Source organism: Balaenoptera borealis (assembly GCF_965194805.1).
Source record: "Balaenoptera borealis genome assembly, chromosome: 11".
Classification (NCBI taxonomy): Eukaryota; Metazoa; Chordata; class Mammalia; order Artiodactyla; family Balaenopteridae; genus Balaenoptera; species Balaenoptera borealis.
The window spans coordinates 37,536,774-37,562,115 of record NC_138868.1 but is presented as its reverse complement, the minus strand read 5'-3'; the positions used below and the strand labels follow the sequence as shown (position 1 = coordinate 37,562,115).

The 25,342-nt window shown below is 45.8% G+C and overlaps 1 protein-coding gene across 12 annotated transcripts in view; it reads left to right on the top strand.

Annotated features, from left to right (window-relative positions):
- The window catches only part of NAV2 (neuron navigator 2), an 858,870-nt gene that overhangs the window by 614,080 nt on the left and 219,448 nt on the right, over positions 1–25,342 (top strand). For 9 of the 12 annotated variants that reach the window (XR_014231592.1, XM_082342380.1, XM_082342385.1 and 6 more), the window contains exons 5-7: positions 3,742–3,997; positions 8,779–8,847; positions 16,924–17,090. Coding sequence is in view for 11 of the 12 variants with exons in the window: in XM_082342380.1 (XP_082198506.1) it covers positions 3,742–3,997; positions 8,779–8,847; positions 16,924–17,090 (492 nt within the window). In the remaining variant the exon portion in view is untranslated. The remainder of the gene's footprint in view (positions 1–3,741; positions 3,998–8,778; positions 8,848–16,923; positions 17,091–25,342) is intronic. The other 3 variants (XM_082342386.1, XM_082342382.1, XM_082342388.1) reach the window with 1 other exon arrangement.

The following is a 25,342-nucleotide window of genomic DNA, read 5'->3' as shown; positions in this document are numbered from 1 at the left end:
AGTCCAAACGTCCGCCAACTAGTGAATGGATAAAATGTGGTCTATCCATGTAATGGGATAATACCCAGCAATATAAAGAAACAAACTAGTGATAACGCTCTCACCTGGATGAACCTTAAAAACATTACGCTCCGTGGAAGAAGCCAGATGCAAAAGACTGCACATCCCATGATTGCCATTTATGGGGAAATGCCCAGAATAGGCAGATCAATAGAAACAACAGATTAGAGGTTGCCTGGGGAAATGGGTTTGGGAATTGACTGCAGATGAGCACTTTTTAGGGTGATGGAAGTATTCTAAAACTAGAATTTACTAAACTTACTAAAAGTCATCACACACTTGACTTTATGGATATAAACTATATCTCAGTAGAGCTGGTTTGTTTGTTTGTTTGTTTGTTTGTTTTAAAAAGATGACCATTGAGTTTTCTGTAAAATGAGATTATCATGGTTGATTTTCTTTTTGACGCCTGTGACTGTGGCCTGGAGGGGATGTGCAGGAAGAAGGGCTTCTTAGTCTTCTCGTAGTTGAAGAGCTCTGTGCTGAGTTCTGAGGGGACCGCAGGTACAACGACGGTATTTTCTGAACCAAAAAGGGAAATACAGAGTCAGGCCATGTCCTAGGTGCGTTGCCCTTATTTTCTCATTAACCCTCTGTTAATTCTCATAGCATCCCTGTGGGGAAGGTGTGGCACACATATGCCAGTTTTAAAGAAGAAAACAGGCTCAGAGAGGTTGACTCTTGGAAAAACTTTGAAGTCCATAAATGATGGACTAGAGAGATTCAAACCCAAGTCTTTGTGGCTCTAATAATCAGTGATCTTTACAATAAAAATGCTTCCTCCTAAGAAAAAGTGTATTTATGGGAGCACTGCGCTGTGTCACAAATAAAAAGATGTTTTCAGGAATAATAGAACAGTTATGAACAATAAATGACTGAACATCCACAGCAGGGAGAGAATATGACGGAGCCAGCTCCATTCATCTGCCCTGGGCTGGGCAGGTAGGTTAAGGGGGTCCCGATGTGGATATGCCTGCTTTTTGCAGGGGGCAACCCTTGAGCCCTTGGATATGCTGAATTGCTAGTTCTTCCCTCCTTTGTTTTTCTTGCATGGTTTTAAAAAAATGTATTATGGGATATTTGACACATCCCATAATACAAGAATACTTCTAGAAGGAGAGTAAAGAATACTTATATGGCCATGAGCTAACTTAAATAAAACATTATCTGGTGTGCTTTTCAATACACGACCCATGATGGGTATGTAAGTAAGCCTGGTTACACCATGTTGGGAGCCTGGGCTTTGAGCTGGAAAAACCTCGATTCAAATCCCAGCTCCAGCATTTATTAACTTGCAGAGGTTTCAGACATTTCTGAGCCTCTGTTTCCCCTTAAGTAAAAGGGAGATAATAGGCCTCATTTTCCAGGTTGTAGGGATTAAACGGGATCATGTATGTAAAAAGCTTCTCTTGATATATACTAATTAGTAGTAACTCTATAAAAGGCACTAAAATCTTACACAGATTTCATCTGTCATGATTATAGCTCTGTTTGCACCCTTCAAGGGATTCAATTTTGAGGGGAAATTGCTTTCCCGAGTTCCTTAACAGGTCGTCACCTGCACGCCAGCTCTTGATTCTGTCCTGCCTCCCGTCACCGTCCAGCCGAGGGCCCAGGGGTGTGTCCCTTTACCCTCCATCTGCCCATGAGGAAAAGGCCCATCTTAAAGAAGAACACTGAGACTCAGAGGTTGAATCTTACAAAAACTCAATCTATAAACTGAATCATCCCAGCCAAGCCTCACACTCTGTGACATTGGTGTCCCTGTCAGAACATTTAGAAGCAGAAGCGGAACGGGCCACAGGTGTGTTCTCCTCTGATTTCCTTAGGATGGAGAAGGAAGCAGAGCTGAAGGGTTAAAGCTGAGCCACCCAAAGAAACTGGGGGACTTTCCCACATCTGGGGAAACTTTCTGTGCTCCCTGCATTGCACACAGTGGTTTACGAGCATCTTGACTTGTCCAAGTCAGCCCTGGCTTACACCTGTTTTCCTAATGTAATCAAGAACTTCTCCCTCCCACTCTCAAAAATGATGTAATTTGCATGATAAATTATAAGGTCACATGGTAAAAACCATAATTTTTAAGGCATGAAACCGGAACTGCATGGGAATCTCCTACAGGATTCTGAGGCTGCTGTGGTCATACAGTAACCAAGACCAGTGAAGGACGTGACTGTTTACAGTTGTGCTTTCACATCTCTGCTCTGGTTTGATCTGCAAAACAACCCTGTGTGATGGGGCAAGCTGTGTCAATATTGTCATTTGAGGTCCAGAGAGATTAAGTGGCTTGTCCAGGGTTGCATAGCTAGTAAGTGGTAGAGTACAGACTGCAACTCATGGCTTTGGGTTTCCGAAAGCTGGGCTCCTGACGGTTTTGTCCCACAATCAGCACATGCTAGCTTCCAAAGCAGAGGGTGAAAGTTGGATTTTAGTAGTTTGTATTGTCAGTTTCTTCAGAGGCTGGAAAGAGGAACTCTCCAACAGGAAGTAATTCAGCCTGACCTAATCAGCAGGATCACACCCCAGGGCACTGACAGGCTTGCAGGGAATGGGGCTTGTTTCTGAAAGAACCCCATTCATGCCTTCTGCCCCTCAACTGGTCTGGTCCTTGGAGGAAACTCTGGTTCCTTTGTCAGCATCCTCTTGCCCAGCCTGGGGCTAACCTGGAGGTGTGTGTTACCCACACAGGGGAGGGGGGCTTCCCTTCCTCCAACCCCACTCCCTCTAACCCCCTTGCCAGTTCAGAAAAAGAAATTCTGCCTAAGGGTAGAAGCAAAGCAGAGGGAGCCCCTAGGTTCCTTCTTCTCTGTCCCCCATGCTGGGTGGCCCTATTACTTTACCCTCAGGGTCAGTTTAGACCCTGGCCATCAGCATCTGGTGTTAAAAGAACTGCAGAAAAGAGGGATTGCCCAAGGGGAAACACACTTGCATCCACAGTCTCTGCCTGTGAATAAATATTTTATTCCTTCTCTGCAGCGCTTAATGCATGGCTCGAGGCAAATGCGTTTTTTAACATCGGAAAAATTACGTCTGGAATAAAAAATTTTCTTAGCCCCACTCTGCACAGATTTCTTTTAATATAGGAGAATTTTTGTGTGAGTTCTTTATGGAAACAACCCCTATCTCCTATTCCCACGCCCACCCCAAGTTCAAGTTATTTATTCAACGGGCAAGAGAGACACAGAGCCATCTGAGGGCAGGATGATTGGGCGAAGCAGGGCGAGGGTTTTGGAGGGGGTCGGCAGCCACTGGCTCACTCCGGGTGGCTTGAAGCGCAGAGCACGGATTGGGCAGGGCCGCGTGGAGACCGGTGAGTTTCCCGCGGTGCCTCTGTCCCTGGACGGCTTGCTCTGTGTCCTGAACAAGCACAGTCTTGCTCGGGACTCTGTCTTTTTCGGTTGTGTCCTTCCTGAGAATTTCCCCCTGGCACTCACCAGACATCCCAGTTGCCGCTTGCCTCGGGTATCCACTCTAATCCCAGTGGGGAGAATCAACTAATTTCTTTGTGGTTTAGGCCTGATTTTAATTGACTGGGACACCAATTAAGCGTTCAGGAAATCTGTCATATCCTAGAGGAATTAAAACTCGTGCGAGGGCTGAAGCAGCCTCTTGAAAGGGTGCGAGACAGGGCTCCGCAGAAAGGCTTCCTCCTCTAACCAGGGCCTCTTCACTGTCTTGCAGAGATCAGGAATGGAAACCTCAAGGCCATTCTAGGCCTCTTCTTCAGCCTCTCGCGGTACAAGCAGCAGCAGCAGCCCCAGAAGCCGCACCTCCCCTCGCCACTGCTGCCCTCCGTGTCCCCGGCGGCCGGGGCCCCCTCCCAGTGCCAGGCTGGCGCTCCTCAGCAACAGGTGCCCGCCGCTCCCCAAGCCCCGTGCCAGCCTCACCAGCCAGCGCCGCACCAGCCGTCCAAAGCACAAGCTGAGATGCAGTCCAGGTGGGCTCTCCTCTCCAAATGATACTTCTGCTTTTTTTTCAGGGGTCTTCTGCCCCACTGACCACATTCTAGCCTGTGCCGGACGTGTGTGTCATTTGCGCCTCTTCGATGCTGAGAACTGCCGGTAGTTAGTGGGGAATTAGCGTGACCTTGAAATGGATGTGCCTGGCGGAGATGTGTACTTTTATAGATCAGAATCGCCAGCAGCCAGAGCTAATTAGCTGCTCCTGCCTGAACTCTGGCCTATTACCCACGCACACGTTCGTAGGCAATCAACAGCCCCTAAAATAGACTTCAAATTTCTTTTGCGTGTCTGCCTACAAGCTGGGTGTTCAGTGTTATACGTGCAAGTAATTTCCCTTAGTGGAGGCAAAAGTTCTCCAGCAGATGCCTCTGCTTTGCCAGAAGAGAAATACTGAGAACACAGAAGAAAGATGGCCGGTGGTTTTTAGCAGGGAAAGAGGCATTCCCCCTTCCCTGAGGGGGCCGGCATCCCCTCATGGGGAGCAGTTACCATTAAATGTGACTGACTTTTGTTGACCTTAGAGACCGGGTAGCAGTGTCAGCTGTGGCCCTCTGCTTTTTGGATTAGGACCTAGATTTTGTTTGTTGTTTCCAGAGGGACCCACGCTTGCCAGAGGGACTCGCCACAGAATGATAACGCTAGCAGAACGCTGGGGCAGTTTCCATCTACTCTGTTACAGTGTATAGATGCATTCCTAAACAGGTGATCTGCAGACGATCACCTCGTAAAACATTTGTTTTCATGACAAAAGAAGGAGGAGATTAGGAACTAGAAAGTTTTTGACTCATAGTAAAGTTCTGGAGAAAAGTCCACCATAATTGTTTGTTTTTTTTTTTAAGCCATAAACCTTTAGCTATCAAACCTAAAGGCCACTGATCGAATTGATTGCTTGATTTCATTGAACATATGCTAAAGGGTAATGGCTTTTCCTTTCCAGTTCCCCGAAGCACCAGCATTAATAATCGTAGGTTTTCTCACACACCGTCATACCCTTAGTAGGCCATTGTAGTTAGGCAAAGCACAAAGTGGTTCAAACAAAGCAGCTGCCTTATAGATGGTTACAGCTTTTTTTCCGCAGGAGAAGCGCTGTTTCCCAATTGTGATGGTGTTACAACCAGCACATCTATCGATGTGATGTAACTCAGAGCCCCTAACTGATTATCGAATTATATCCAGGCCCCGTTATGGACATGCGTGGGCTAGTAGGAAAGCCTGCACTAGCAGTGAGGGACAGGCACCCAGGCAGCCAGCCAAGGCACCTTTGCCTTGAAGAACCACCTGGGTGGGAGCCATTCTCTGCTCCGAGATCCCCGGTGGACCTGGATGATTAAATGATCAGGACATCATTTCCCACACTGCATTTTGCAGAGTGCTTATTCCCTGGATGGTAACATGCAGGGGAAGGGTTCTATGGGGGAAAAAATTGGGAAATCCTCTGGGTTAAGTTGTGTAACTGTTACTGCAGGGTCTACTCAGATCCTTGAATCGGCCAATATGCATTCATTTATCCAGTTAGTGTTTGAATGCCTTCTGCTGTGTGCCCGGCACTGTCCTAGGCACTGGGGGGCTCAAGGGTGAATGAGATAGCCAAGGTGCCTGCTCTCTACTTTCTACTGGAGGAGGGCAGGCAAACAAAAGGGGAAGAGAAATATCCGATGGTGGTAGTACAATAAGATAATGGGGTCAGAGGGACCGGGTTGATAATTTAGGTTGGGGTGATGGTAAGCTTTCTCTGAGGACATGACACCAAAGTGGAAATATGAATGACAGGGAGCTGTCCATGCGGGTGTAGAATAGATCAGGTAGCGGGAGCAGCCGGTGCAAAGGCCCTGTGGTAGGGGTAAGCTTGGCAGCTTGGAGGAGCAGAAAGAAGGCTAGTGTGGCTGGAGTTCAGTGGGTGAAGGGGGTGTGAAGTGAAAGGCAGCCTATAAGCAAAGAGGGCTGACCGGTGGCCCCTAGAGTTCTGTAGTCCCATGGCCCTTGAAATGAGGTCACAGTGATGGCTCTACAGGCTAAAGAGTGGATATTTCATTCTAAAGGTATCAAGCCATTGGAGAGTCTTGAGCAGGAGAGAGACTTGATTTGATTTACAGTTTTTTTTGTTTGTTTGTTTTTTTAGTCACTTTTGTTCCTCTCTGGAGAATAAGACTGTGGGAGGGTCAAGAATAGAAGGAAAGACCCTAGCTAAGAGGCTTCCATGGTCCTCTAGATGACAGTGGCTTCGATCAAGGTGGTAGAGCAAACATGGAGATGGACCAGTTCAGGATATTTTGGAGGATGAGCCAACAGAACTACTATCTAGTAGATTGACTGTCTAGAGTGAGGGAGAGAGGAATTGATAGTAGATGGACTATCTAGAGTGAGGGAGAGAGGAATCACAGATAAAGCCGAGATTTCTGGCTTGAGCGGTTAGGAAAATGGTGGCATTTCTTGAGATAAGGAAGTCGGGGGCCGGGGGGGGGTTAGGGTGGGGGGAGGAACACATGTGTACTGGGAATCTTCAGAAGGCAACGTAGAAAGCATTCTCAAACTGAGCCACAGAACTCTTATTTTATAGAGCATCTCATTGCATAGCGTTCCAAGGAACATGTGTTGAGAAACACTGGGCTTTTGTCACTGAGCTATGCTAGCCTGAGGCATCCATTTCCATAGTAAGCATTTGTCTTCTCAGAAGAACCAGATGGTGACTTCCCTGGTGGCGCAGAGGTTGAGAATCCGCCTGCCAATGCAGGGGACATGGGTTCGAGCCCTGGTCCGGGAAGATCCCACATGCCGCAGAGCAACTAAGCCCATGCACCACAACTACTGAGCCCATGTGCCACAACTACTGAAGCCCACGCGCCTCAAGCCTGTGCTCTGCAACAAGAGAAGCCACTGCAATGAGAAGCCCGTGCACCACAACAAAGAGTAGCTCCTGCTTGCTGCAACTAGAGAAAGCCCTCGTGCAGCAACGAAGACCCAACACAGCCAAAAATTAATTAATTAATTAATTAATTAAAATCGTAAAAAAAAAAGAACCAGATGTTACAGTCAGGACACCCATCTCCCAGTAAGAAAAAACATCCTACTATTAATAAACGCTTTACCTAGGGGGACTTCCCTGGCAGTCCAGTGGTTGAGACTGACTCTGCTCTTCTACTGCAGGGGGCAGGGGTTCCATCCCTGGATGGGAAACTAGGACCCTGCATGCCACGCGAGGTAGCCAGAAATTTTTAAAAATAAAAAATAAATGCTTTACCTAAAGACGAGCCAAACTCACTTAAGCCAGGTTTTTATATCCATTTTTTCCAGAGTAGTTCCTGCCATCATGACCCCCTGACCCTGCAATGTGGTGACACAAACTGGGCTCTGGAGTTGCTGTATGTCCTCATTCATCCCTTATTTGGCCCATATTGGGTTACTTTCGCAGATGATTTGTTTTATCCATTATATACTGATAGTTTCTAATTTTACTTCCAGAGGATAATCTTGTTCTCAAGGTCTAGAGATGTGATACCCCATGCTCATGCTCTGGCTGTAAATTTAAGAGTAGTAAAATCACTTCCCTGGCTTTGTTTCATTGTATTTCTATCCCCAAATTCTGACTTTGATAACCAAAGTCCCAAGGATAATGGTTCAGACCCTTGATCATTAACGTCAAATGTTGATGCAACCCCCAAATACCAGGTTTGTGTTGATCCTTCATTAGAACTCTGCCAGATACAAACATGCCTAAATACAGTACCTCTCAGGATAGCAAATACTAAAACTTTACAGCTTTTCCGTAGTGTTTGTTAATAAGAGAGTTGTGGAAGCTGAGCAAGGAAATTTGAGATATCGGCATGAAGGAATCACAGCAACTCCTCTGTGATGGCCGCCGAATAGAGACTCACTTTTACCTGCAGCTCTTCTCATTAATTTACGTGATGGCTGAGAACTTGATCCACATTTCACCTCATGAAATTCCTCTCCATCTGTGTCTACCTTACATATTATCAATATTTAGCTTTCTAGAAAAAATCCAAACAATTACTTTTTTTAATTCATTCACTTCTGTCTCTTCCTTCACTTCCTAAGTTTAATGACACTAACATTGTATTTCTCACCTCATATCCTTTTATGAATGTGGCATAAGATGTATGGATGCAAGAAAGATAAATATTTCTGTCTTTCATAAGGCAATAAATAAGTTTAACCTTTTATTAGTCCAACCATGATTCTTCATATTCATAAATTTATGGTTCAAAGCCCAGACTGTAGTAAGTTCAGAAGACTTGAAATGATCATTGCTTATACCATGGAGAGCAAAAATTCCCAAGACCAGCAAAACTTGAAAACACCTCCACCCTTGTTTAGGGTCAACTTTATGGGCTATTCAGGACATTCATCGAAAAACCACCCTGGTAGAACAAGCATACAAAATAGAAACATCTGAATACTTTAGAAAGTTACAAAGTTTACTTGTCCGAGACCCCTGGCTTCAGTGTCATTGTGGAAGAAGGCCTTATAGTGACTGATACCAGAAAAGAGATTTGGAGTTAAGAAAAAAAAAAAAGAAAACCACAAAAGTTCTTAGATAATCTCGATAGCAATTTCTTCATGTTGGAAATTTATCAAATCAGACCTAGAAAGAAGGCTGCATATTGTAGAAAAAGTGGGCAGAGGGAAACCCAGGGGCATTCGCATTATCACAGGACTCCTGTTATTTATTTGTGTGTCTAATGCATCTTCTCTCCCCTCACTCATCTCTTCCACTTTTTTCTTTCCTATCATGCAGTGCATCTTCCAAGGACTCATCACAAAGCAAAATCATCCGCTTCACTCTGGGTCAGAAAAAGATCTCTAGGTTAGACTTTCTCCGTGTCCCGCAAAGCATGGTTTCAACCCAGCCCCTCGTTCCTTTTGTTCTGGCTGCGTTTCCTTTTGGTCCCCCTCCCCATGTCATGTTTGCAGTTTGGGAAAACCAAACATGCTTTGGCTGATGACCCAGTCTTGGAGAGTTGAGAGTGGCCATGGGGTTGTTGAAGGGATGTGTGTGTGTGTGTGTGTGATCTGTAAGTGAGGTTGAGTTGTACGTATTGTTTCTGCATTTCATTGATTTTTTTGTCTTTGATTGCTTGGACATCAAAGTCCATTCTGATTTAGAGAGGTGAGTTTGTAGGTGGTTTTCCATAGTAGTTTTATGATGAGTTTGGCTCCCTGCTCTGTCCTGGCCCTGATCCCACCTCACCTGCATCTCATTTATGTGTGTTATGCTTTTTGTTATTGGTGCTGTCATTAAAATTACTAATGTGGGATTGGTTTTCTCTTGAGTTTTAAAGACCTGAAGCATGAATCCAGTTGTTCAGAGGAGACAAGGCAATAAGGCAATGTGTCATTTTTATTTCTGGGTGCTCTTGTGTACCATGTGTACCATGGACAGATCACCTCAGTTCCCTGAAAATAAAAATTAGGGCTGCTCACTAATTCTCTTGACTCAGTTTGGCATCTACCGCATCCTGTCAGGACCTGTTTCAGGGTATGGCAAACGCCAGTTATGTCCCTGTATCTACTCTGTTTTAAAGGTATCAACAGCTAACTTTTATTGAATGCTTATTATGTGCCAATTTGAATACATTATCTTTTTTAATCTTCACATCGGTCTTCTTGCTGTAGGTCATGTTATTATCCCCATTTTACAGATGAGGAAACTAAAATTTAGGAAGTTCTCAGTAAGTTATCAAAGTCACACAGAAAGTGGAAAGACCAGGATTTGAGCCCAGGTAATCTAACCCCAGACCCCTCACTTTAACCACTATGTTACATCTCTCCCCGCCCCCTCCTCCTCCTTGAATTCCGGTACTTATGTGGTTGTTGAGGCTGCTTTTTAAAATCTTACGTTTCAGCCATTCCTCCTGGCCTTTGCCTCATGTTGCCCTTGTAGCATCCTGACAGAAACAGAGTCTCCTCCTCATTATGGCTGGTATTTCTTTTTCATTGAATTCTCACGTAAAGGTAAAGGGATGCCCAGACTGCATTTCTGTCTGTATTCATGCAACAAATAGGTACAGAACGTCTGCTTGCTGCCCCACGCTCTTAGGCTCCAGGTGGGTGCCTTTTCTAATCAGTTAACTTTTCTAAAAAGCTTACGCATGGGGAGGCCCAACTCAGGATCCGTCTGGGTGCAGGGAGAAGCCACAGGGCAGCTGCTTCTCTGTAGAACAAGTCAGCATGTTACCCAGACTTGGTTCTGGAGGACCTACATTCATCACTGCATCTCACAGGCATGTGTCTTAGTCTGCTCAGGCTGCTACTACACATCACCATAGACTGAGTGACTGAATGGAGATTTATTTCTCACAGTTCTGGAGGCTGGGAAATCCAAGATCAGGGTGCCAACATGGTCGTGTTCTGGTGAGAGCCCTCTTCCCGTTTTCCAGATGGCTGTGTTCTTCCTGCGTCCTCACATGGTGGAGAGCAGAGAGAAAGCAAGCTCTCCCGTCTCTGTCTCTTCTTCCAGGGCACTAACCAACCCCATCACAAGGGCTCCACTTTCATGACCTCATTACCCCCCAGAGACCCCATCTCCAGATACCGTCACACTGGGATGACAGCAGATGTATTTGGGGAGCAGGGGACACAAACATGAGTCCATAGCACCCTGCTAGAGAGTGACTGCTTTCCCAACAGCACGAGGCCCAAGTCAGATAGACAGCCTCTCCCCACCACTGCACTGGTAACCTGGGATCCCATTTTTTGTGTTTTGAGTGTCATGCAAAGTCCATACACAGGAAAGGAAGGGGGTGGGGAGCTTGGAGGAAACCTGAAATCTAGTGTTTGTTCCCCCGATGTGCTTACTTCTGGAAGAGAGAGAAAACAGGAACTAGTTGGGAAAGAATCTAATTGGAAGCACATGCCCATCCCGTGAATGATCTATTATTATCAGTCCCAAATGATGGAAGGAGGTGGAGTGGGGTTGGGGGGGAAGAGAGGAAGAACTGAAGAATGAGGGCGTGTCTGCCCTGCCCTGAGGGCGTGCTGGGCACAGGGCTTCCAAGTTGACCGAAGCCGAGGTCTGGCTTTCCATCAGGGTCCTGTCCGTCACCTAGAGTTTCTTTTGGATACATTTTGTTTCTGATGAGCCTGACAAAGGGATGGTCTTCATTTTATTATTCATCTAACACTCCTTGCCTTCGGCTCCCCCCCACTTCCCCGCCCCTAGACTTGAGCACAGTCTTGGTAAACATTTTAGCTGATCAGGCACCACCAGGGGTAGTAGTAAAGTCTGGTTGCCAAAAGGAACAGCCCTACCTACCCCTCTGGCTGAGCAGGATACCTCTCCCAGAGCTTTGGAAATAGGTCTCTTGTTCAGGTGCAAACATTGATTGAACACCAGCCAGAGCCAAACACCTAGATAGGCACCAAGGATGTTGAGCAGGGTGGGAAGCCTCATCTTGAATCTACGGGGAAGGGGCTTATGGAGGGAACTGGTACAGGGATGAAGGGTTTCCATGAATTTCCACCTTTGATCACTGTATATTGCCTCTTGGCATCCCTGGTGAGCCTCAGGTATTTAGGCTTATTCTACCTGTGGGAGGCACTGAAGCATGGTGACGAAAAGTGCAGCTTCGCAGTCAAACCTGTTAAACCCCGTTTTCACCACTTACTATGTTACCTGGGCCAATTATTTAATCTCCATGAGCCTGTGTTTCCTTACTGGTAAAATGGGGTAGTCCTGCCTCACTCACAGTGCTATGTGGACTAAATAAAGTCATTTCCAGTCCTTTGCAACCTGGCATGTAATCAGTGCACCATAACTAGCTGATAGGGTGATGTTGGTGGTTTGGGTTGATCTGGGCCAGCTCTAGCGAGTCTCACAGAGTCGATCTCTATGCGACCATCTCGTGGAGAAGAATCAGTGTGGCCAGTAGTTCAGCCGTCTCTGCCCAGCTGCTGAAAAGCAGATGCCATGGAGCTGAGAGGTTCAGCATTTAATCATCTTGTCTAGCAAAAGCATCTCCAATTATGACCTCCGCCCCCCCCCCCCCCAAGGTCCTGAGCATGTGCACACAAGCTGCCATCTTTCCTGGGAGGGCCATCTTCTGCTCCCAGCCTTTGAAGTGGTTTGGGGGAGAGGAACGGCTTTCTTCCCATCAGCACGTACAACGCGTGGAGCCGGGATGCACGCACAGGTTATGTGCCAGGAACAACAGTCTTACCATCCTGCCTGCTCGGCTGTGCACATGTTGGAGAAATTGACCATAGCTCCCATAGCAGCAGGATTTTCCTTCTGCCTCTTTGTTACACCTCTTCCCTTAAACTTCATTTTTTAAAAAAGCAACGTGTGTGTGTTTCAGAGAACACATCTGTGTCCTCTCATTCTGTAACTGTTGTTTGGACATGGGATGATCATGGGAAGTAGAGTCCCTCTTGCAAAGGAGCCGTTGAAACCTTCTGGCACTCTGGATGATGCAGGGTGTAGATGACTCGAGGTTGACTTGCTGCACTCTCCTCTCTCTGCTTTTTCTTGATGAGGCAGGTATCGCTGGGCAGCAGCTGTTTTGGTATCTGCAGCTGTTCCACATGAGCAAGACCCAGCTCTGCAGCAGAATGATGCTAATGGACAGACAGCAGCTACTTGCAGGCTGGGGCTTGAGAGAAGTTCTCCTGATGCACAAGGATGTTAACAGTAATGAACTTCAGAATGTTAGCCAGGGGCCTGTGTGACTGTGACCTGGAAGCTACTCTGCTTTTCAACTCTGGCTCTGTTCTCAGCTTCCCTAATGAATGCCTCCTTGCTGGAGGACAGGACCAAGTCCAAGGTTCATAGTGTGACATTGAAGGCTGCCCCCGCCTGGCTTTCCAGCCTCATTTCCTCCCACGCTGTCCCCCAAGCCCCAGCACACACTGGCCCTTTCTTTCTTCAGTGCTTTTTTTTTTTTTTTTTTTTTTTTTTTTTTTTTTTTTTACAAGCTTCCCTCTGCATCACACCTCTGCCCGCTACCTTCTTGCCCTCTACTCACATTCTCATTCCACATGCCACATCTTGCTCTGGGGTCGCTTTTATTTGGAACCTTCCCTGACCATTCCAACAACTTCCGAGGTCATTATTTCTCTTCTTTGAATTACTTCTGACCTTTCATATTCTTTTATCAATGCGTATGTAATTGAGATGTCAGCTAGGGTCAATCAGCCCCTTAAGATCTGGATAAGATTGAGCTAGAACCCTGTGATAATCTTTTTGGGCCACGATGATAAAACACCACAGGCTGCATGACTTACAAGCAACAGAAATTTATTGCTCACAGTTCTGGAGGCTTGGAAGTCCAAGATCAAGGTGCCAGCCTGGTCGGATTCTGGTGAAGGCCCTCTTCCAGATTGCGGACTGCTGACTTCTCGCTGTGTCCTCACGTGGTGGAAGAGGCAAGCTAGGCTTCTGGATCCTCGTTTATAAGGGCATTAATCTCACTCATGAGGGCTCTATCTAATGACCTAATCACCTCGCAAAGGCCCCACCTCCTAATACCATCACATTGGGCATTACAGTCTCAACAGATGAATTGGGGTGAGGAAGGACTCAGAAACACACACATAGCACATCCCTGCTTCAGTTTGCGAAGTCCAGGTCCCTCACCTGGATTGCTCAGGTATTTTAGGATCTCGTGGTCACCTTTGCCTTTGAAATCCTGTATTCACAATTCAGTCTGAATTAATTCAGTTTGTGGATTGACTCATCATCCCAAGGGATGTTTTGGTTCCCTCCTGGGTGGATCCAAACGAAGCTTTTTTACCTTATTTCCCATCCATCACACATTGATTCATGGCCTTTGTTCGTGAGGCAGACTGCTGAAAATTTCAGAGGGATGGAGGAGGCTTGCTTTGGAGCAAGCACTGTCCAACCCCATCCGCAACAGAACCCAAGTTTTAAAGCACAGTGTTCACATAGATTCCTTCTGACACTTGGAAGAAGTTACTTGGTCTCCATCCAATGTTCCCCTTTGGTCAAGTTAAGGGAGCTGTCCTTACTAGGGTGTAATGGTGATGAGGTAGAGGGTGACATGAGTTGGCTTGAGCTTTATGGTGGCTTTTGATGGCTCGGCATGTGCCAACCATCCCTTATTGTCATGTCAGCTGCCCTCAAGGCCTTCGAGACCTCTTCCATGTCTCAGAAAACTTGGTACAACCTGTAGCCATTTGAAGGATGGGTCACTCCCATCAGAGTAGCACCTCTAGGTTCTGACTCAAGGAAGAGGATCTGATGGTGACCACCCCTGGGAAACCAGAGCCGTCTCAGTTAATCCAAGACTGGGGATGTTTCAGTCTGGACCCCACAGATGGCTCAGAGGTACCCCAAGTGTAAGGTCTTCGTCACAGACGCTTGGATGAAGCAGTTTCTCTCCTCGAATGTTCCTTAGGGAGATGATGAATCCTGTCTGCCAAAACCTGTCTTGCCTCTTTGGAAATGTTGATCTCCAACTCTTGTGTGTTGATTTTTGTCCAGCTCTCTATTGCTGCTTTAACCTAGATCTGCCTGATTCCTTCCTTATTTGTCTGGTTCTTTTTTCTACCATAGCATGTTTTCTTTATGACAATGTCCAATTCCTTTATGAATCTGTGCTCAGCAGAAAGGTTGATAAGGGGAACCAGCATGCATTGAGTACTTACAACAAGCTGGACCTTAAGTCCCATTCCAAGTTTACAGCTATCCCATTGGGTACTTTACTATTATTCCAAAGTGACAAATATGGAACGTGAATCTCAGATCATAAGACTGGCCCAATGTCATGTCCATATTTGTATGGAAAAAGCTCATATTTTATCCATTGTACCACACTGCCTCACAGAGGACCAAATTGCCTACCTCATTCAAGGTTGTGGCCATCCCATCCAATACTTTGATTTCTTGCCTCTATAAAGGCCCTGTGCTGCTCTGAAAAATCTGTGGTCCAGTCCCAGGTGAGGGCAGTGGGGCCTCTCAAGCATCTTTTCCCTCCTCGTTGGAACACATCTTTCCCCTCCTCGTTGGAACGCATCTTTCCCCTCCTCGTTGGAACGCATCTTTCCCCTCCTCATTGCTTTTTGCTTCCCTGTTCTTTGCCACGGGAGTAGAATACTGTCACCTGTGTTACCCTGCACCACTTAAAACTGTTGCTGTGACATCATTTTGGAACATGTCCATAATCCTTTTGCAGGCCTATCTGTGGGCATACAGACTCCTGCAGAGTCCAGCCCTGAGGAGCCCCATGTCTGCACCTGCAGTAGTTCTGCCATTGGCTGTGAGTCCTCGGGTAACATTGTCCGTCTTGGAGGGCTTGCAGGGTGCTGTGTGCATTGGAAGCAGAACCGAGAGGTACCAAGATCCCATTGCTGGACCTCCTTGATCAGTTGACCTGGCCGCCTCTGGTCCACAAACACAGGCACTGGCACTGCTGGTTTTGCACCCCACTCTGTGCCTGTCTTCATGCAGTGAATATCTTCACTAAACAAGATGGGGTAAATTAACAGAGGGGCAAATCCTCCTAATGCAGTGGGAAGTGAGGCCTTCCCTCTGCCACTTTTGGGGGGAAGAACTCACTGCCTTCCTTCTCTCCTAGCTCCCAGTTAAGGAACTGGGCCAGGTTCTTCTTAACTGTATAAATCTTACAGTCCTCTCACACCAGCTCATGTTCTCTGTTTACTCTCCAGCCATCTTTTCTTGCTCAGCCAACAAGAAAAAGTTTAAAGCGTTTGCCTGCTTCTATCTAAAATGCTTCCAGACTGCAGACTTCTTTGGTGCTTAGAGATTTGTGTGGAAAGAGAAGGCTGAAAGCTTTATGAGTTGAAAATTCAGACTTATCGCTAGATCTAATGCTGGTCAGCTGAGGTTCCAGTGGCTTTTCAACACTGCTAAGTGGGTTTTAGCTGAAAGATATAACTAAATATTTCATCATTTATTCATCTTTCAACTTTAATGATTGGAAAGAGTCCACGTAGTAGTCCCTGAACCAAAATTCTGATTTGCGGAGTCATAGCCTTAACTCTTTGGGGAATGGGCCATAATATCTTTAGACACATTACCAAAGATTAGTCTACTGACTTTATTTCCCAAACCACCCAAAAATGAAGTGTTTTATTTAAAGGGAAAGTGTGTGTTTGTCTTTAGGCTAACAGATTCCTGCTCATTTTACAGAAAGAATGTATGATTTTATCCATCTACTGTGCAGAGAAGCTGAGCTTCAGACTCAGAGTAATGTCTATGGAGACAGGTTTTCAGATGTTGAAGGAAAATGTATGTCTGAACAAATGTTTCCATCCAGTACATAATTTTTCATTGCAGATGAGTTGGGTTCTGAGGTAGCAGTTTCCTTTCTGACCATCATAAATTATATCTTTTTCTTGATACTTACATCCCTAGATTATGGCAAAAACCATTTTCAATATCTGTCAAAAGAGATGCACACACAAGTAGAGTCTTAACAGGCCTTTATGTTCTGCCCTTGATAGAATTAGAGATGACATGGTTTGGCCCTATTGAAAAGTAAAATTACTCATCCAAGAGAAAAAGGAAGATGAGCTTTGTATTTTTTTTGGCCATGCTGTGTGGCTTGTGGGATCTCAGTTCTCCGACCAGGGATTGAACCTGGGCCACAGCAGTGAAAGCCCAGGATCCTAACCACTATTACACCAGGGAACTCCCGAGCTTTGTATTTCTAATCAGCAGACATATTCATATATTTCTCTCTGTGTTCAAAGGAAAACTACTGACACTTGGCTTTTGGACTTTACTGGGGTCATTACTAGCCTAGATGTTTGTGGTGGTTCCAGTAAGTCCTTGGACTGGCAAACCGCCACCGACCCGATGTCTTGAATGGTTTCTTTTACCTCCTGCATGACTGCAGTACCTTCTGAGGTACTGCTGTTCTCCTGAGACTGAAGCCATTACTCTGTTGCTTTTGCATTTTAGACTTCCAGGTCCTACCGCGAGGGTATCCGCTGCAGGCAACGAGGCCAAAACACGCGGAGGGTCAGCCACTGCTAACAACCGACGGAGCCAGAGCTTTAACAACTATGACAAGTCCAAACCGGTCACCTCCCCACTCCCACCCCCACCAGCAAGCAGCCATGAGAAAGGTAAGCCACCTTCTTGGGGGTCCTTTCTGGCATCTTCCTTTATAGCAGATCCAGTTCTATTGGGTGAGTGTGGGGTTGCAAATAGTGATGGGAACGGGTCACAAGGATGTGCTTGGCTGGCAGGAACTTTGTTAGCAGAGGTATTAATAAGGTGGGGACAGTATTACATATTCATAGTTGCCAGCAGGAATAGCTGTGTTTGTCTGGGTGGAGCCCAGAAGACACACAGAAGCAATATAGCATTTGCAATTTGAAAACATTCATAGAACATTCTCTATACAGGAGGTGGTTTTCTAGAAATGCAAGCTGCTCGGGGCATGCATTTTGTGCGCCGATAAGGTTTTTACCCATCGGAAGTGATGTGAGGGAAGTTAGGAACAATGAGGGTTTTCACCCTTTGAAAAAGTCCGAAATGTGGGTTTGCTAAATGAATATCTTGGCTACACATAAAGAGTAGGCAGCATTCCTCTTGCTGTTCTGATAATGTAGCTCTTACCAAAAAAGGATATGATTTTTTACTATGCATAGTACTGAGCTTTTAGGTTGGGGGAGAAATGTAAGTAGCCCTGTGGGGACTCTTGCACAGAAGGTAGTAAAACAAACCTTTGCTTGCTGCAGTCTGTATCTCATGAGACATTGGAGAAATAGGGAAATTGAAACCGCTCAGAAGATTCTTCAATAATAGACAGAGCCCTCCCTTATTCCTCTCATGCAAAATGGTCTAGACTTCTTAGGGGGGCATGCCCAGGTCCCTTGGAAGCATTTCCTGCCTGGTAGTGTGGAAGCTTCCTAGGGCTTGTCCTGGATGTACCCCCTCCTCCCCTGGGACCCAGGAGACACCCCCGCCTGCCCCCCGCAAAGTGCTCCAGGGGACTGGGCAGCTCTCCCACCATGAACGAGATCAGAACCTCCCTGCCTGCACCTCTCCATCCCAGGATAACTTAATCCAATGGAGCTGGGCTTCCCCCCACGCCCACTCCCACCTGGAACACTGGAGGAAATATGAAGGAAATCTGTGTAAGGCTGACATATATATGGCAGAAGTTCTCTCTGGCAAGGCATGGGGAACTCTGCACCTAGCACTAAAGCTGTAACCAGAATGTCTCAACCAGTCGTGACTCTGATCCAGCCTTTGGCTTCTGCCTCAAGCAGACCATTTTTCTTCTTCTTTTCTTTTTCCACCTCCCTTCCCCTCTCCTCCTTTCCTTTTCTTTACCATACCCAAGTATATTCATGTTAAAAGTGTGTTTAAATTACAAAAATAACGAATGCTTGTAAAATGGTATAAGTTTCTATCAAATAAAAGTTCTCTATATGCTCCCTGAAGCATACCACTGTAAACCATTCTATGCATATCCTTCCAGATACGTTTATGTATATATACATAATATAGAAAAGAGCTAAATTTTGTTGAGTACCTACTGTGTGCCTCATTGAATTCCCCCAAAGTGTGTTGTTATCCCCATTTACAAAGGATGAAACTAAGGTTAAGAGAGGTTAAGTAGTCGCCGAGGTCACACCAGAAACAGTGAGAAATGGAGTTGGAACTGAACCCAGGCACTTTGGTTCCAGAACCACAATTAATACTGTGCTTTTCCTGGAAGTGGAAAAGACATGCTTGAAACCCTGCCACTGAGAGCTGGCTCGAGATGTGCAGGTTGAGGGAGGGGGGAGAGAGGAGAAGGTGTTTGGGAAGCCTGCCCTTGTCCCATAGTCCTTTGGGGAGAATAGACATAAAACAGTCTGATGGACGGGTATGAGGCCAATGTCCAAAAAATTGAGGAAATAAAGAAAAGGTTCCCCTTGGAGGGAACATATGTGGGAAGGTGCAGGGTTGGTGGCTGGACCACCCAGGGCCCACACAGAGCCCACACAGACATAGGGCCACTCAGGCAGCCCAGCCAGGGGCTCCCCACTGGCACTGGCACAGCCACCAATCTGCCTCTGTCCTGGGCAGGGGTTGCCACTTGTGCCTCAAGCAGGCAGGCGGGAGGCCCCCTGAAGGACGGTGGCTGTGAATGCTAATAGAGGCATTGTCCCAGGGAAAAACTCCGGTGTCAGAAGGAAAGGAAATCATACTTACTTGTTGAGCATGTAACATCTGCTAGGGACTTTGATTTTCACTATGTTGTACTTGATCTTCAGAAACATTCCATGAGGTAAATATTACCCCAGTTTTACAGGTAAAGAAGATGAGGCTAAATGAGATTTAGTAACTTGCCCTCCACGTTAATTGAGTGCTAGAATTCATATCCAGGTCCGACTGCCAGCTTTGAACTCTGGTTCTGTCCTGTCCCCTGGGATGTGTGTGAGGAGTGTCAAGTGAGGGGATATGCGTGAGAATGTTGTGTGAGCTATGATGCGCTCAAAACCCTGCAAGGATTTACAGTGATAAAAATTACTGATAGAGGTTCAGGTGCGTGGGAGGTGCGTTTATTATCCCTCTCCTATCCTGGGGAGCTGACGTAAAGCAAGGTTGGGGCAGACCTAGATTTTATTTATCTATTTATTTTGGCCGAGCCACGTGGCTTGTGGGGTCTTAGTTACCCGACCAGGGATCAAACCCGGGCCCTGGCAGTGAAAACGCTGGGTCCTAACCACGGGACCGCCAGGAAATTCCCAGGCCTCAGTATTTTTTACTAATACTTTTCCACCATCCTGAAGTAACGGGGTCATGTGATTTTACCTTCAGAGACTCATTATTTCCTCCTCCTTTCTTCATGTTCCCTGTATTCTCCCTTGAATCTGACCTTGGTTGCAGACTGAGGTAGGCGGCTTGCGTGCAAAATATAGTTTGTGGGGACGGAACAGAAATAACTCAGCCACCTGGCCATGTAAAAGACACAACAGGTACTTGGGTGCATAAGATAGCATCCTTCACCTGGAGAAATCTTGGAGAGAGAAACTGTGAGCATTTGAATTGCAGTTCATTGTGGTTGGTGCTGTAGTTGAGGTGAGGACTGCTTTCCCATGAGGTCAAGTCCGTGATAGGATCTCATTGCCTGTCCTCCCCTGAAGCTTTCTTGTGAGTCAGTCAGACCCAGACTGCATTGTGCTCTGGCATTTCATTCTCAGGTGAACCAATTCATAGGCTTTTCTGTGTGATCCATTGACCCGAGAATTCCAGTCCTAGGAACTGATCTAATCACATCAGTAAGTTCAATGAGAAATTCATTATTCTGAAAATAAATGACAAAAATATTTCAACACCTAGTCCCAATTTTTAAAAAGGATTAAGAGGAATAAAAGGAGATTGTAACAGGCAACTTTTCAAAAACCCTAGAGCACTTTATACTTTGTGGGGAAACACTAAAGCATTCCTCTTAAAATCACACCCAAAGAAACAAGTCCCCTTTTGTCATCATCACTGAATTTAGTTCTGATTATACTGGGCAATCAACTGAGATGTAAAGCAGAAGAAAACTAACAGGTAGTACTTCAGAGCTAGAAAAAAACCTCAGGACTCACACAATTCATTGCGTTGTTCCATAAAGTGACCAAGTACATTGTTGATAACACAAAACCCAGCAAGAAATGATCTGTACAGCAACACGACCTGGTAGTTTTCCTAGAAATTCAGATTTCAGATTTTGTAGGTTTGGAGGAAAGTCTGCAGAGCCTTACTTAGCCTTTAGGAAAACCTGCCAGTTGTTTGTTGTATCATTATCACTGCCATGGTCTAGGTCTGCGCTTGGATTCGCACTCCTGCAGGCAACAACCGTGCAGAGCCCTGCCTGGCCTGCAGGATGTGTCAGCAGGATCGGCTGCGAAACATCTGTCAAGGAATGGCCAGGACGCGCGGCCGCCCTTCACTTCCTCTGTTGGCTCCGAGTGGCTCTAGGGCTCCAGGCCAGAATCACAGATTTTCAGGGGAGAGGAAATAGCTGTTCTTTTTCAGCATTTGTGACATGATCTGTTTTCTCTTCCTTCCATTCCCTCACTTACATCCTCTGAACAGGTTAACACTGCCAGAAATCTAATACAGGTCTAAAGTATTTAGTCCGTCATACAAATTTGGAACGTTTAGTATTCCTAGACTGAATTCTGTGCATATGGGGGATGTTCTTTTCTGAATAATAAGGTTTTCTTCATTTTGTAGAAAGCATATCTTTACTATATTTTCAATATAAAAATAATTATATTAAAGTATTCGAACAACACAAATTTATTAAAAGAAAAAGAACCCTATATAATCCCACCTCTCAGACAAAGCCACTGTTAACCACTTAGTTTATATTCTTCTATATTTTTTTCATGCATATACTATCACATTTTTTGTTATTTTAAAGTTTTTTTTAATATTTCCTTTTTTTAAATCGAAGTATAGTTGATTTATATACTATAACATTTTGATAAATTTTTCCTAATGTTTACTCTTGGCAGGAACTATTTGAAGTGCTTTATTAGTAATATTTAATTCTTACAGGAGCCTTATACATATACACACAGTCTCACACATACGTATATGACATTTTAAGTCTTATAAATAAAATCAACAAGTCGTGGACAGCTCTTTTTATAGGTCATTCTCTTTCACAAAATAGTTGCATAGTACTTCATAGTATGAATTTACCTTAATATTTTTAATCACTTTCATTTAGGTTGCTTCTAATTTTTTGATATTATAAATAGTACTGAGATTAACATCCTTGTAGGTCTTTTTTGCATGTATACAACCATTTCAGTGGAATTGCTGCATTGAAGAGTGTATGCACATTTTACAGTTGTTTTAACAGTGCCAAATTTTGCTCCCCAAAGGTTATCCCTGTTTATAATTCCCAGCAACAATGTGTGAGAAGGCTAGTTTCTCTCCACACTTGACACTTTTATTTTCATTCTCTTGGGCAAAAAATACCTTGTCTTAGAAATGAAGCAAATTATTTTAAGAAGCTGAAATAACAAGATCATTTGCTAAAAACTGACTGTTTTTATTGACACTTTGCTGAGAGTCACAACTAGTGAGTGTGGCATAGTACAGAAGCACTTGGGCTTGAGATCAAGCTCACTACCACCTGGCATGACCTCCTTCAAGACACTTCTCCAGGCCTCAATTTCCCCTTCTGTAAAGTGAGTCTAAAGTCCTCTGGCACTAAGCCACTGTGAAGTTTTCACTGGCTGTTTGGCCTTGCCTAATGTGAGCCCCATCAGTGCTTTCTGGTGGGTTCCTTCCTCGGTTGTTCATTCTCTGGGTCACTTTCTTCCTCTTTGTTCACTCCTACCTGTTGTGGCAGAAGAGGAGAGCCAGAGGTGGCTGGAGACGGGGTTTTACGGCCTTCAGCACGATGTCATATCTGAGTAACATTGATTTAGAATCTCTATAAACTTGTCACTTAGTGGTTGGCAAAGCAAGTTCTTTATCAGACTTAGTGGTTGGGAGAGGGAAGCACGAAGAAGTTGCCCATGTTCTGCCGTTAATCAAGATGCTGACCTAAAATTACAGTTTAGACTAGATGGAATTGATTCAGTGGTCCAGGTCACGCAGAAGAGAATATGGTTGGGGTGCACCTGTTTCATGTTGTTTCTTGCCTTTATTCGTTTTGTCACCATTTGTGCCCAGCTTTGGGCTGTTTGTAGAGACGGTGAGAACTGGGAGCTGGATAGCCTTGGGGGAGGGGCGGTGCTCACTTGTCCTGTGATAGGGCTGTGCTCAAAGTGGTGAGGAAAAAGATCCACTTAGCCAGAAGGCTGGGGAGGACCTCAGAGAGGTGATATCATTTGCCCTGATTTCCATCTGAAGATTTTTGCTGAGAGCAGAGGAAGGGGAGGCTGGGAAGGAATGATGCATCCACTCTTCTGGTCAGCTGTTAATCTGGGAGGACCTGTGTTGTGTTCACTGTGTTAATAACCTCATGCCCCGCAGAGGGCCTGTAGAGGGAAACTTCTGTAAGATCATTTCAGTGGCAGTATAGGACCTCCCTTGGTCATCAGGGGACCTCTGCCATTCCAGAGCTGTCACCCCAGGCAAGGGGAGAGCTTGGGTACCCGTCTGTGCTCATGGGTGACAGTCACCTTGGTTTGGGAATCAGGTGTGACATCACCATGACCCTCCAGCCTGAAGCCATAATTGTCTGAGGGCTTAAAAAGTCATCTAGAGGTTTGAACCAGGGTACCATTGCATTTAGAGAAGTCTCTGGTGTTATCAAATGAAATGAATAGGTCCCACTGCTTGCTGCTTACAAAATCAATTCTCACAGATGTTGATAGAAAGGAAAGATGCCTTTAACCAGAATGCTTGCAATCTGGGGAGGTGGTGGACTCAGTGTCCCCCAAAACTACCTCTAAAGATTCTACTCGGCCATGAAAGCTTTTAAAGGGAAACAGGGAAGTAACCTCAGTTAATCATTGAGATGGGGGGTCAGAGTCGTCGCCATCCCCCTGTGTGCAGGCTTGTGGGCAGACTTGTCAACGCCTCGTGATCTTCCTCTAGATGCTATCTTGTTCACACAGTTTGGTCACACAGTTTGTTCGGGAGATTACCGAAGGGGAAGCTACGGAAGAGATCTCGTCGTCTGTTAATTACTTACTCTTCATTTCTACTTCTTTGATCTAGGGAAAGAACTGACAAGTTAGGCAAGGTATTGTGTAATCAAAAGATTTGAAAGGTGTGTTTGGGCCAGAGATGAGTAGAGCATGGGGGGGGGGAGGGGCGCCTGGTTTAAAAGTTAGTTACAATACAGCTTTGCTAAAGTGACAAGAAAAGGGGCTTCCTGCTGAGGGCAGTTTCCTGCAAAGAGCTGCCTACACTGGGAGAATCATCTAGAAATGACTCAGCTGACCCCGCTGTCGAGGTGGGCAGGCAGGATGAAATAGATGCTTCCAAACCTAGGGGCCTCATGTGGCACTGGAGACGAAAAGAATGTCTGGCAAGTGTTTACACCGGTTGCACCAGTCTCTTGGGCCAGAATACAGTTATCTCAGGAGAAAAGGTTTGGGCCCTGCAATTAAAGAGAAAATGTTTACCTTGAAGACAGCCAACTGAGTTTGAGTTCTGGCCCTGCCACCTCCCAGCAGCGTGGCTTTGGGCAAGTGCACTGCTCACTGCGGCATGTGTTCAGAATCACGCTCGGACCATCACAGGCCACACCTGGCACCATTCCACTCCTCAGGGGACGGAGGGGAATCACAGGTTGTCGGCAGGGCAGTGCGGACGTTTCTGTTCCATAGGAGTGGTCCTCACAGCATATAGACAGCAGTCCACGCAGCATCGGGGGGCTGTCACTCCCCTCTCCCACCTCAGGGGACAGCTCAGGTGTGAGGGAACAAGACCCACAGGGGGCAGGTGTAGGAGTCTCTGTAGCTTAAAAGCCACGTGACCCACAAGAGCCAGTATCTCTTGTAATAGCTCCACATGCAAAACTTCTGTGGTTCCCACCGATCGGCTTGGGCCCGATCGGTAAGAGTCACAGCGCTCAGAGGAGCCCAAAATGATGGTGGCCCTCAATAGGCCCTCATTTATAGCTCTTGTCCGTCCAGATGTGGTATGACTATCCAGGGTCAATTTTATCATGAGCAGTGTTGCTTGATAACATAGCTGACATTCTATCTTTATCAAGTTTCCAGGGGAACAGAGATAGAAGGTTAACCCAAGGTCAAATTCTCATGCAGAAGGGGAAAAGGTTTTGTTAATCCTTTTCCAACAGCAAGTCACCTCACCTCTCAGAGATTCAGTTATCTACGAAGCAGCAACAGGCCGCTCTAGCCCTAGTGACGGGAGAAAGTCAGATGTGAAGTGTTTTCTCTCATTTTTTGTAGAGCTCAATTCAGATTTCCTGGCGTTGTCACCTCTGTTGGTTGAAGACATTTCTGTGAAGGGTATGACTTGTTTCCTAGTAGCCGACGTTGACTGACAACGTGGGTGTCATTTGCACAGCTTGAAACAGTTGCTACGTCTGACCTTTCTAAATCTTGTGTAGTCCGGTTGTTTGCTGTCTGTTAGTGGTGCCCTTTTACAGGTTGGGGGCTGGGGGTTGTGGCTCCTGCAGTAAAGGCAGGTTTCATTTTTCTCGTTTGCATTTTACACCCTGGTTCCCTCTTGTTCTAAACAAATTACTGACGTCTAATTGAAGAGATGAAAAGTCCTAAAACACATGGCATCTCTCCCCAAAATAGTGCCTCCACAGTAACATTTTTCCACTCTGACATAGCATCTGTAAATTACCCCTGTGTGATGGAAGAGAGAACAGGTCCCACATGGTAGCTCTCTGTTAGCTCTGAAGCACACAGCTCACGTCCTGTGGTCTGGTGGCACGGTG